Below are 13150 nucleotides of genomic sequence, written 5' to 3' on the forward strand. Positions count from 1 at the left end.
TAACTACTCTTTTTTTTTTATCTCTTGTTAATTAAATACACCAAACAAAAAGAGAGAAAATGAAAAACTATCATTTTCTTCACAAATGAGATAGAAACCCTAAGATCCAGAAATAGAGGACATTACTGCAAATCAATGAAAAACCCTTGAAGATCTTGCTAAAATTGTTGGTGGGGTGGAGTTGTGAAGGAGAAGTGTTGATGAGTGATTAGCATTTATTTTGCCTATTTTTAGTTAGGTTTTAGGGTAAATTTTTGGTGTGTTTTAAGTTAAAATGGAAGAATTGAATTCCTTTATAAGTTGTTTTTTATACAAGTAGTGTTTCTTAACCACAACATGCAAAAGTCTGGATTAATATGCAAATTTGTGTTGTTTTTGTAGGTTTTGGTATCCTTTGAATTGATTCAACTCAAGAAGAGTTTGACAGTTTTGACACATCTTGATATTTGGCAATATCTTGAATTACAAGTACCGGATTGAGATGATTCCTAATCCATTTAAAAGCTAAGACATATGTATCCCTACAATTCTTGTGAGACATCAAAATCCAGTTCATTGATTTTCCTAGCCAAAATTCAAAATACAGTTGAAAAAATTTATGTCAAAAGATAAAATAGAGCATCGACCAATTAGGAGTATTTTAGTCATTCATTAAACTACAGAGATTCAAATAAGCTTACTCTTGATGCATTGAAAAGTTAATTCAAAGAGCTATAACTTTCATATTTTGTGCAAGAGCTAATTCGGCTTCCATCATCAAGAAAATTGCAGTTGAAGTTGGTCCAAAAATAGAGCAAAGTTGAGATTTGAGCAAAAAGTGCAAAACTGAAAAACATGAAGAACTGCGAGGTGATCCGTGAGGTATATCCCTAAGAAGCTTCTACAAGTTGATTCTGCAACTTGTATTCGTTTCACACTACGTTATGGACTAATTTTTCTGATAAAATCTGGCTGGTTCTAGCTAAATTTGAGTTGGAAAAGTGAAGAACAACTTTAGGACCACATTATAAGCTCATTTTCTCATCCAAAAATATCTATAAATACCCCTTGTATCTCATTCATTTGAGCACCTTTAGCATCTTGTTCCACCTTGTAGTAAGAAGTAGAATAGAGTAGAAGTAGAGATAGAAATAGTTTAGCTCTAGTTTCATATTGAGAGTTTCTTTCTTAGTTTAAGAGTTTTGAGAGGAAGATGAAAACACCCTTATACCAAATTTATTTGAGAGATCAACTTGTGAAGGAATTCAAAAATTCAAACTTGAAGATATTGAATAAGAATTCTTCTTCCTAAACTTTGTTTCTTGTTCTTATTTGTCATACTTTATTACAAGTTTGTTTCATACTTAGATGTTCTTAATATGATGTTGAGCTATGTTTTTTCATATTCTAGAGTGAAGATGAACTTCTTGTAGTTTTGATTGGATAGGAGATGATCATGCTTTTTCATGATTTGTTAGTTTGAGAACTTGTGCTTATGCTTTCAAATTGTTTGGCCATCAACTATGAATGATTTAATAATTGTTGAGCAATGAAAGTTACCTTGAAATAGATCTAAGTTCTTAAACATTAGTCTTATTCTCACGGAAGTAGTGAATAATAGTTTGTTGGATTCATACAATAACTTCATTGAATTTATTTAGCTTGTTTCTTATATTTTCTCTATGAACATGGGTGAAGGATGATTCAAGAAATTAAAGAAATTGGCAATAGTAATTTTTAGAGGAATTAGCCAAGGTAGTTTCTCTTAAGAAAGCCCATTGGCGAAAGTAAGGACATACATTTGGAAGTTATTCTTTGATAATTTATTGAATCATAAGCATAATCATCTTTACTAATTTCTAATCTTGATATAACAAGGGATTCTAATCCCTAAGATCTTCTCACTTAATTTTTAAACAATTCTAATCTAATTTGTCTTTACTTTTATTTATTTATTTTGCAACATACCTCCTATATGGTTGGTTTTACCATCTAATGGCCTCCTATATTATTATTTATAACTAGGTGGTACAAACACCCATGGTTAATTTTGGCTATTTCTAAGTACTAAATTCTTCATCAAAGGCACAATTTACCTTCAAGAATTAAATACGGCGAGAAAAGGAAGAAGACACACCCAACAAGAGTAAATTAAGATGGAAAGTCTAGGTAAAACTCCCGTCGAAATAGAGCAGCAAAGGCCAAAACCTTTGAGGGATTATGCCTTGTCAAAGGAATCGAGAGCACAAATTAATATTGCAAGGCCGGCAATTAATGCAAACAACTTTGAAGTCAAACTCTCGTTCATCCAAATGGTTCAACAAGGTTAATTTGGAGGAAATGCAACAGCAGATCCGAATACTCATCTAGCTAATTTCATGGATTTATGTGATACAATCAAAATAAATGGAGTAAGTGATGATACAATTAAGTTAAGGTTATTTCCTTTTTCACTTTGTGATAAAGCGAAAGTATGACTTAATTCTTATCTACCTAATACTTTCACTTCTTGGGGTGAGTTGATAAAAGCATTTTTGAATAAATATTTTCCTCCCAAAAAAATAGTTAAATTTCACATGGATATCACAGGTTTTACTCAACATGAAGGCGAGTCATTATATGAAGTTTAGGAGAGATTTAAAGATCTTCAAATAAGATATCTCCACCATGGCCTTCCCGATTGGTTGGTTGTTCAAACTTTCTATAATGAACTCAACTATCCAACCAAGATCAACATAGATGTTGCTGTTGGTAGAGGTTTAATGGGAAAATCAACCTAGGATGCTCGATCTTTGACAGAAGAAATATCCTCTGACAACTATCAATGGACAAATGAAAGAGATAAGTCAAGAAGAGTGGCATGTATGTATCAAATTGACACTCTCAACTTTTTAAGGGCTAAATTAGAAAATATATTTAATTCTCGAATGGATAACATTGAGAAGTTGTTAAGTAAAGAAGGGGGAAATTGGTCAAATTCTCATGTAAGTGTTGCATAATGTTCAACATGTGGCGGTGATCATGATAGTGCTATTTGTTTTCATGTGGAGCAAATTTATAATGTTAACAACTATAATTGGCCACTTCAAAATAATTCTTTTTCAAACACTTACAATCCCGATTGGAAGAATCATCCTAATTTAGGGTGGAGAGACCAATCAAATTCACAAAAACCTATCAATCCACCCAATTTTTCAACAAGGCCACTTGAGTCATGTATTTCCACTTTGGACGTCAATTTTGAAAAACATGTTCGTGAAACAAAAGAAAGATTTGATGATGTTAAAATAAGCATGAACAATATGATGCCCGTGATTAGGGATATTTAAGGCCAATTAGGTAATATTGTTAATTCCATTAATTTGAGATAATTGGACAAATTTCCAAGTAAAACCGAGGTGAATCCTAAAGAACATGTGAATGCAATCACTTTTTATAGTGGTAAACAATTAGAGGATAATCACCATGGTAAAAGCTGTAAAAGTGATGAAAATGGGGATAATAATGAACAAGAAGATGATGCCTTCTTCTCATATTTCTCGTAAGAATGCTACTAACTCCGTTCCACATAAGTCAATACTTCTTCGTAGAACAGCCAACAAAAAAATTTGTTTTCCTAACACCACCAACTCTAAGGTAACCATTCCGGTAAGATGATGGAGCTTGACAATAACATTGTAGGAGCAGTAATAATCAGTGTTTTGAAAACCGGACCGGACCGGCCGGTTCGACCGGTTGAACAGCGAACCGGCCATGGCTCCGGTCCGGTTCAATGCCAGGTTTGACTTTGTCAAGAAACCGGTCAAAAACCGGTCGGACCGCGAAATCGCTGAACTGGATTTGAACCGGTTATTTCCGGTTTTTGAGTTTTCCTTTTTTTTTTTTTTTTTTTTTTTTGCAAAATGTAGTTATCAAGATTCGAACTCAAGACCTTTGTAATAGATGACCAATGTAGTAACCGTTGCACTATCACATCTTATTAGTTTTTTTTTGATAACTTATTTATATAAAACAAACACTCATATTTCTTTTGTTCCATTTTTTTTTACAAAATATCATCCTTTCATGACTCTTTCTTTTTAATCTTCAACACACACACACACACTCTCTCTCTATCATCTTTTCTTTTGCCACTCATTTTTTAATCAAACCTCTTTATTTTTAATTTATTGATGTTTTCTTCCATACTTTAATTTTGTTTTTGTCCATTAAATTTAAAAAAGTTAAAAAAGAATTATTTTTCTTTAACCCAATTTATTTAATACCACAACCACTCACTTTTATTTCATTTTTTGTTTCTTATCAAATTTGCATTTCTATTTTCAATTCTCTTGATTTTCTTCGAACTCCAAACTTCCTTTTTTAAATTGTAAATTTAAATTCCAAAATGTAAATTAAAATTTAAGTTCACAATGTCTAAATTCTCATAGACGTGAATTTTGTATAATTTCAAATATTGTGATATTTTTGGATTATATTTAAGATTTTTTTGGTAGATATAATTGAAATTGAGATGAAATTTATTTGTTTTAACTTATAATTTAAAAATTTTATTTTTAAAAATCCAAGTTATTCAAAAATAGTAAACTTTTCATCATATAAAGTATTAAATTATCCATTACATGTCTTATTTTGTGCACATATATATTTATATAAATTATTTTTTAAAAAATTCATTGAACCGAGGTTGAACCGGTCCGACCGGTTGAACCTCGACCCTTTCACTTCACCGGTTCGATTAACGGTCCGGTTTTTAAAACATTGGTAATAATTGGACCCTTTAGTCCTGAATAGTTAGTTAGCCGAGGAGTTTAATGGGTGTTATAGGGTTGATTAGGTCACGTGCATTCTATTCGGGTGCCGTTAATGTTACAGGCCATTTTGTAGCTCCGCAGTCATTTTTGCACAATATGTCAAAATTATCCTTCTCAGGTCCTAATGCAATCTAGACTTTGGAGGAGTAGTTTTGTCATTTTAACATAAATTTGTTGCGAAAATAAAATATGGGTTGCGGCGTTATCGTTTGCCCTTCTGTTGAAGTGAGCTGAAAACGTGCTTTTAATTACCTGAAGCCGTGATTTGGAAGAAAGAAGTTAAGAAGAAGGCGCAGGTCGTAAGACAGGTTTTTGTTGTGTCTCTTTGGCGGTGCTTTTAATTAGCTAAAGGCGTGATTTGGAAAAAAGGAGTCAAGGTCTCAAGCCACAATATTTCCGTTTTCCCTTGTTAGAGCATCCAGTTGGCATAGCTCTATTTGGCCATTTGTCGTTTTGCATTTTCCGGTCTTGTATTCACGCTTTGACCATTTTGTTTTAGAGTAAACAATTGCTCTGTTGAGCTTTCTTTCTCATTTGTTGTTGTTCCCCAGGTCTCATTCCATCTTCCTCCTTAATGTACCATCTCCTGCCCTGTCATCTACTCATTAACAGTATCAATGGGATTCTTGAGGTTCTGCACTCAGTTCTCTTAATTCCTCTTACATATTAATGGGATTCTCGAGTTTCTGGACTCAATTTTCTTATTGCTTTTCTGGTATTTGAATTGGGTTTCCCAATTTTATCCATCAGGGCCTAGGCCACATTACATTTTTGTGCTTCGGACCATTAATGATGTTATAAGAATATCCTATATATATATAAAAAGGAGTTGTTGTATGACTCTTGGGTGATTTTCATCTAACATTTGTAGGGGCGTTTTGGTAATGGTAAAAATATAACAGTATTGATTAAGCATAATGCACAAGTTTCTGTTGCCTAATTTCGCATGGTTTACCTACTGTACCCTTTAGTGGCTAATGGTTTGGCTACTTTGCCATTGATTTAGCAAAGTGGGTAGAAAAACGAAATTAATTCCCCTCAAGTATGTTTAGCTGAATTGATTATGCAAATTAAATGCATTTAAGATAATATTGGTGCATAAGGCTAAAAATGAATACTTGAATTGTAACTGTAGAAAGTTTCATCTTCTTCATCATTAAAGCTCAAGAACCATTAATTCAACTCTTGCAACAAATGCCACTTATTTGAATTAGTAACTGTAGCACATTGATAAGGCCATTAAAGTGTGAGAGGTAAAGAATCATTTGGAATAAATGTTACAAGAGTACGCAAGACCTCCCATTTTCTTCAACATTTGCTCATCAATTTGTAATGTAGGTTACAATAATGGCTATTGTTAAGGTACAAAATTGTGGATTAAGAAGGTTTGCACAATACCAAAGTTGGGTTTGTAGAGGTATGCTCAATTTTGCTCTTGCTTGCTGGTCTATGAGTTGCATAGCTTCCATTCTTCAAAATCCTGAATAAGCCTTTGTGCTTTCTATTGCAAGCGAGCGAAGTGTGGAGAGATTTTGCTCTTAGATTGCATTTTACTACCGAAAGTACAAGGTAACTCTATATTTCCACTTGATGCATGTCATTTATTGATTAAATATTATTACAATTATACTTGATCCATTTGAATCATGTGCTTAAATGAACAAGTGTGTGAATAATTGTTCCACTTTGAAAATTATCTTGTAGTTGATGCAATTTATTGGTTCAATAGTTAAGTGACTGAGTTGTTGTGTGTGGGTAGAAATTGCCATTTGAATAGATAAATGACTATACTTACATGCTTTTTTATTTTTGTATTGAATTTCGTAGACCTGATAATTGTTTGATATAAGTTAGTGTTTGTAATGAGGAAAATTAATTTGCTCTCTAATTATTTGTAGATGCATGTATTGATTGAAATAATGGTTCTTAGTTGTAGTAGTCAAGCAAACAAATGCTATATATAAATTTTCTATGTTTAAGTTTAGGGCTTGTTGGTTGAAATTTAGGATGGATCAAACAAACAATATTGAAAAACTTAATGCTAAAAGCAATTTGGGAATCAAAAGGCAAGAAAAAGATATGTATTGTTATCAGTAGAAGAAAAAGATAAAGTACGATTAGAACAACAGAAAATAAGCGTAAAGCACTAAAAATTCATGTTCATTTTGTTAAAACTATTAAACAAAACAATGGTGAGTGTTCTTGATTGAACAAGCTAATTTTGTTTGAAAGATTAAACTTAGGGGAAAATGATACATATGATAACACCATGAGTTTCCATTTGTATTAGACATGGAAAAAGAAAGTAGGGAACCGTGCCGTTACTGCTCAAGAAAAGAATCTAGCCAAGCACCAGAAAAATGTAATGCTAATTATGACAATAGAAAGCTTAAGGAACATATAAGTGTGTTTCACTTGATATCAAGTTATCAAACACTGTTAAATTATTTGATCACACCACAGGTATCAATCCCCACGCTTCGCGTGGGACTTCCCTCTAGTATAGAAAATAAAACTGACTTGGGGTGTTCAATGGCTGTGATCCATAATTTGGTTTAAAAAAAATAACTTTTTTCAATAAGACCACCATCTTGTTATCGTCCAAATTTTGTTTTGATAAATCAGATATCGGGAATTGAATTTTAACTAAATAACTGCAAACATTCAAAATTTAAAATGTAAGCTAAAAATATTGATTTTTTTTTTCTATTCATCAAATTAAAATTAGAGCTTATCTAACGAGTACCAATTCAACACCTGTCAAGATAAAAGAATGTGCCAATTTGGCTGAATACCAAGCCAACTACTTTTGTGTACGCAGCATAAAATTATGGTTACATGTGTAATTGTAACGTCTGACGATAACAAAAGTTTCTTTGCTGAATTGAGCTTCAAGTTGGCATTTTTTTTCCTTTTTGCTTTCTGTAATTAAAACGTAATAACTCGCGACAAAGGTTGCTGGCTCCGGCTGATTTAGTAGCATGATAAAGATCCACACCAACACATTTCTTGAACCTTAATGAGAACAACTTCATTTTTGGTGTCGTATGAGGGAGGAACGGAACAGTAGTCTTTTTTTTTTTTGTTTTGTTTTGTTTTGTTTCGAAACTTTAACTTACTTGCATTGATTTATAACGAGAGAATACACTTCGAGCAAATGCCCGAAAATCTGTACAATTCATGTTCAAAGACACGGAGGAAACATAATTTTCTCATCCATCAAAATGCCTAAGGCATATGAGCTAACATTAGCACAAAGATCATTATCATCATTACTAGCTAAGCAAAAAGTGCACATTCGAAACAATGTCTTGACATGTCACTAATAGAATAATCGTGTCAACACATCAGTGTTTGTGTCAATCCATTTTTGACATAAATTATTTCTTTATCTTGTTTCAGTCAAGTCTTGTTCTTTTTTTTTTTTTTTTTTTTTTCGTTTTGGTATTTGCGTCTTATCCACTTACCGTGTCGAAAATTGCAATCCTTGATTTTCTTCCATGTCTCATGCTAAGCATAAGCAAAAATCTGTGATCATCAGAAGGAACAAATTTTGCTATTTCTGCTTGATTTGTGCTCCAGTGTAACAACTTCAGTCTTTTTTTTTTTTTTTTTTTTTTTTTCTCTTTTTCCCCCCACACCAAACTTTTCAGGCGTCATGCATGCGCGAGAGTTGGTGTCACCCCAAGACAAATGCCACAGGTGGTGATGCCGGCATGATGACGTCAGCTTCCACAAACAGAAAAGAGTCTAATTTTAATCCACCACTCATAAAGGGCATTGCACGCTCTAACCTTAAAAGAAGAAGCATCCAATTGACCCTTCAGACACATGGGGTCAGTATTACAAATCACAATCTATTTTACTCCAGCTCTACCACCACCTCCACCTGCTCACTCTTCTGTTTTTCCATAAAATCACAGTACCTGATAGAGCTGGAAAGTTGGACAATCTTAACTGCTGGTTCAATTTTATATTGAGCAACTTTCTGACTCTAATTATTCTTACAACTGTCCTTCAATAACAGTACTAGGGCCAAGGCCATGCCAAGAAAAAAGAAAAGAAGAAAGAAAGAAAGAAGGAAAGGAAATTAAAGAAAAATGATGTATTGTTATTTACCTTACAGATGAATTTCACCACAACTTGCTTTACAAAAGGAAGTGAAAGTCAATATTTGTATAAATAAGAAAACGAGTATTATCTTCTAACGTCTACACTTGTAAGTTACTAGAGTTTTTGGGCTTTCTCCTAGAGAATTATTACTTGGTTGAAGGAATTTCATGCTTTTTTTTTGCGTTCTTTTATTTGTTTACCCTTTTTGCAGAGAGTCTCTCGATAGAAACAATATAGAGAAAACTATTGTTCTTTTCAATCGAGGATGAAACGTAGAGAAAACTGAGAAAACTGTTGTTTCTTTCCATTAGAGGATTTAATTCATGGAATCAGGAATAGTAGGGAGATAAGGTTAGGAGATACGTTGGGAAGCAAAATCACTTTAAGAGTTAAACGATTATAATCTTTATTTAAAAATAATGAGCTGTTTATTTATTTTACTTTATTTGGTAATGAGATAATTAGTTACAATTGAATGGGAATAAATAAAAAACCAACCAAAACAAAAGCAACGATGAAGGGGCAACTAGACAAGTGTGCTTTTAGGCTGTTTCTGAGTCTGTGAATCGAAGGCATGGCAGCATGCCAACTTTTCTTCCACTCATTTCTATTGCTTCCACCCGAAAATAAGACCCCTAAACTAAAGTACCAGAGCTGCCCCCCACGAAAATATGCACTGCTGTTATAATCCAATCTTGAAATGAAAATTTGCCATCTCGTTTTCCTTGTTTTTCTTTTCTTCCATGCCTATTGTGACTCTGATGTTCTCGTTGGCTACCATGTAACACTGGCTATACCTCCAGCATACAGCAGCGGATTCGTGGGGAGAGCTTTCATTATGGAAACTGACCAAACCGAGCCCAACTTTAGAACTGCAGTCAGTGTTGAAGCTCTGGATGACAAGTACGCGTGTTCACTAGATATCTTCCTAGGAAATGTTAAGGTATGGAGTTCTGGCCATTTCTCTCGATTCTACACAGCAGACAAATGCATGCTCGAGCTCACAGAGGATGGAGATCTGCAATTGAAAGGTCAGAAAGAAATAATTGGATGGAGGAGTGGAACATCTGGACAAGGCGTCCAGGTAAATATTGCAAAGCAGATCCTTAATTACCTAGGTGATTGTGCTTACTTGATCTCTTCTTTGACAAAATGTGTGCTCATTCTTTAATCTTGATATACTACTATCTGATTGATGTTCCATCAAATTCTGTATTTCTGCAGAGGCTGCACTTGCTAGAGACAGGTAATCTCATTTTAGTAGATCCTCTGAACTTGATTAAGTGGCAAACTTTCAATTTCCCAACTGATGTAATGCTTCAGGGGCAAAGGCTAAGTTCAAGGACTCGGCTAACGTCTTTCATCAGCAACAACTCGAGTTTATTCTATTCGTTTGAAATTCAGTATGATAAGATTGTACTGTATTTGAATTCTGGCAAGTGGAAGTATTCTTATTGGGAATTTAAGCCGTACCCTTATGGTGAGAAAAACATTACATATATAGAATTGACTTCAAAAGCGCTTGAAATATTCAATGGTAAGTTCCAGAAAGTGGCTCAGATTACCTCAGAACAGCTTCAGCCCGTGAGGTTTCTAGCACTGGGAAATTCCACTGGTAATCTAGGGCTCTACTATTACTCAGCTGAGAGACAAATGTTCCAAGCTTCCTATCAAGCACTCAATGGGACATGTGATCTTCCTTTGGCTTGCAATCCATATGGAATTTGTACATTCTCCAACGCCTGCTCTTGCATTCGACTAATGACAAAAGGTATCGAGTCACTTCCAGATTGCAGTACTGATGGCATATCTGAAGGGCTGTGTGGAAGGAACCAGGCAGAGATGGTTGAGCTGCAAGGCGTTACGAGCATTCTGAGGCAGGGAATCCCTAGCGAGGTCAATATCAGCAAAGACACATGTGCAAATCTGTGTTTGGATAACTGTACTTGTGTTGCAGCATTATACATCTCGTCAGCTGAAGCTGATGCAAACTTGCAGCAATGTTTTCTCTATGGATTGGTTAGGGGAGTTAAGGAGATCCAGAGGGGAAGCACAGGGAGTTATTGGGTTAAAATGCCGAAGGGAAGTCGAGATCAGGTCCATGGCAAGAGTTCTGGATTGAAGAAATGGAGTGTAATTGTGATAGGAGTGGTTGATGGTTTTATTATTTTTATTGTTTTGGCTGGCATTGGATATTATATAATTCAGAAGAGAAGACAAACCTCATTGAATACCAGGCACACCCCTTAATTATTCTTTTTCCTCCAATTTTATTCAAAAATTCCGGCTGACTGGTAGCAAGAGGTCCCTTTGCATAGTAGGAAACTCACCCTTCTTTTATTTGGACAGGCTAGACTCACTATTGCATTGAGACACTATAATATACCCAAAAGTTCAACTCTAGCATAATTCTATTCAAGAGTCATACACTTCATATTGAAAATTTCGAATTACAAGTCTTGTAATTCAAGAATAGTAAAATTCTTTGTCAGTTTTCTTTTGTCATACATGTAAGGTAATAAGAGCAAGTAAAAAATAAAATTGTGTGGCTTTGCGAGTTGGTCATATCGACCTCTAGAGAAACAGTTGAAGGATCCAATCATCCACAGGAAGCCAGCCGAAAGATTGACACTGACACAAAGGATGAAAAAACACTAAAAAAATGAAACAACTAGAAACAACAAACAAAATAAGAAAGGGGAATTCCCATACACTTAATAACCAATTCCCACAACACACCTTTGGGATTAGTAGAAGCACAAAGAAACACATGTTATACACACTGTTTATCCGTGTTTTATCAGGAGAAGTGAGGACAGGAAACTTGCTAGTCACCTGTCTGATAGCATATGGATTGATGTAATTCAAAAGAACTGTCTGGCCCAAATATAAGCTAACTGGAAAGAGAAAGAGGTGTCAGGCCCGGTTTCTCCTATTGCAATGTTAAGTTCTTGATCCAAATCTAATTTTGGTATTTAATTATACAATTATTAGAATCTAATTGATACATCATTAGTTTTATAGCAAAGAAATGATGGTATAGAATAGTCATTAAAGTTTTTATTCTCCGTGGAGTGCTCCAACAGTTACGACTGGTGTTAGTGTTATTTTGTGTGCTTGCTCCAATAAAGTATGGGTGCGGCTGAACGTGTGTTGGTTAAGAGCTAGTAGTTGAATAAAACTCAAACTAGAATTCATGGAATTAATAATATTAATAGAAGAGGACTTGAAAAATTTGCAGATTGCTGCATGTATGATGTGAGGCTGTCAAACCCTACAATTGGATCATATAGTCTCACTCATGAAGAAGGATTTCTCAATATAATAAAGCACTTAATAAATAGAGTTCATCATACCAAAGTTTGACCAGTATGTGGAGACTAAAAATACCATAAAAGTTAGGTATTCAAAGTACTTAGAAAATTAGAACAAAAAATCCCAATAATTGTTCTCTGTGATTAAATTAAGCTAAATCTATTTTTTTTGGAAATTTTCTAATCATGTAACCCTACTAATTAAGACTCTTAAAATTAAACCCTGAGCTGAAAATTTAGAATATGTTCTTCATGGGAAAATTGACTTTTTATCCATTAAGAATTTGACCTTGAAACTATTTTTAATGAATCCAAATTGAGGGGAGGAGATACTTCCTTATTTATGCGTAATATCTTAAGTAAATGGACATGTAAAAGTTCGAGACATTTATTTAAATAACATTACATAGAAATACACAGAAATAAGTCCTGAATGCTGATAGGTGGAACTGCTTGTGGCCTAAATGCAGTTTACGCAAACATGGAGTACCCAATTACAATTGGGCAAAGCCTCTTACCACATGCCCAAGACACATATCTTTCATCTACCACGTGTCAAGACACATGGCACTTTGTCTACCATATGTCGCCTTGTGATGACAAGTGGCAACCAGCACGACACATTTCACATACTGAGGTGGCACGTGTCATCACCTCTCTTTTGTGGCACTAACTCATCTTCTTTACGAACTACTATAAATAGCCCTCCTTCTCATTCATATGTCAAAATTTAGGAGTACTTACCTACACTCACAAGAGAGTAAAAAAGTAAGTTGAAAAGAGAAAGGATACAGTGAGGAGTGTCCTAAAAGAGAAGAAGAGAAGACAATAATAAGAAAATAGTGTCAGAAAAGGTGAGCCTTATCTAACACCAAGAATATCCAAAGTCAGTGCCATTTACATTCATGCAGATATATGTTTTGCCTATAT

At 34.2% G+C, this 13150-nt stretch overlaps 1 protein-coding gene and 1 long non-coding RNA gene across 4 annotated transcripts; one reads left to right on the plus strand and one right to left on the minus strand.

The window, feature by feature from the left end:
- Positions 1 to 9326: 9326 nt before the first annotated feature.
- LOC140008586 (uncharacterized) lies at positions 9327 to 10163 on the minus strand. Of its 2 annotated transcripts, none has more exons than XR_011816091.1 (2): positions 10039 to 10163; positions 9327 to 9924 (listed from the first exon to the last, which is right to left on the minus strand). It is a non-coding gene; the product is annotated as an uncharacterized lncRNA (long non-coding RNA). The 2 variants fall into 2 exon arrangements; XR_011816090.1 differs by having other exon boundaries at positions 10021 to 10155.
- Positions 9607 to 11174, plus strand: LOC113692079 (G-type lectin S-receptor-like serine/threonine-protein kinase SD2-5). Of its 2 annotated transcripts, none has more exons than XM_027210420.2 (2): positions 9607 to 9990; positions 10131 to 11174. In XM_027210420.2, the coding sequence occupies exons 1-2, from the start codon at positions 9607 to 9609 to the stop codon at positions 11154 to 11156; spliced, it is 1410 nt and encodes a 469-aa protein (XP_027066221.1). In that variant the 3' UTR covers positions 11157 to 11174. The 2 variants fall into 2 exon arrangements, with proteins under 2 accessions (XP_027066221.1, XP_027066222.1); XM_027210421.2 differs by having other exon boundaries at positions 10230 to 11174.
- Positions 11175 to 13150: the final 1976 nt, after the last annotated feature.

This window comes from Coffea arabica, chromosome 6c (genome assembly GCF_036785885.1).
Source record: "Coffea arabica cultivar ET-39 chromosome 6c, Coffea Arabica ET-39 HiFi, whole genome shotgun sequence".
Taxonomy (NCBI): Eukaryota; Viridiplantae; Streptophyta; class Magnoliopsida; order Gentianales; family Rubiaceae; genus Coffea; species Coffea arabica.

What these genes read in the sequence shown, in the direction of transcription:
- LOC113692079 (XM_027210420.2), top strand. Translation starts at nt 9,607, where the DNA reads ATGAAAATTTGCCATCTCGTTTTCCTTGTTTTTCTTTTCTTCCATGCC. An exon ending in CATCTGGACAAGGCGTCCAG is followed by an intron (nt 9,991 to 10,130) that starts GTAAATATTGCA and finishes GTATTTCTGCAG; the next exon opens with AGGCTGCACTTGCTAGAGAC.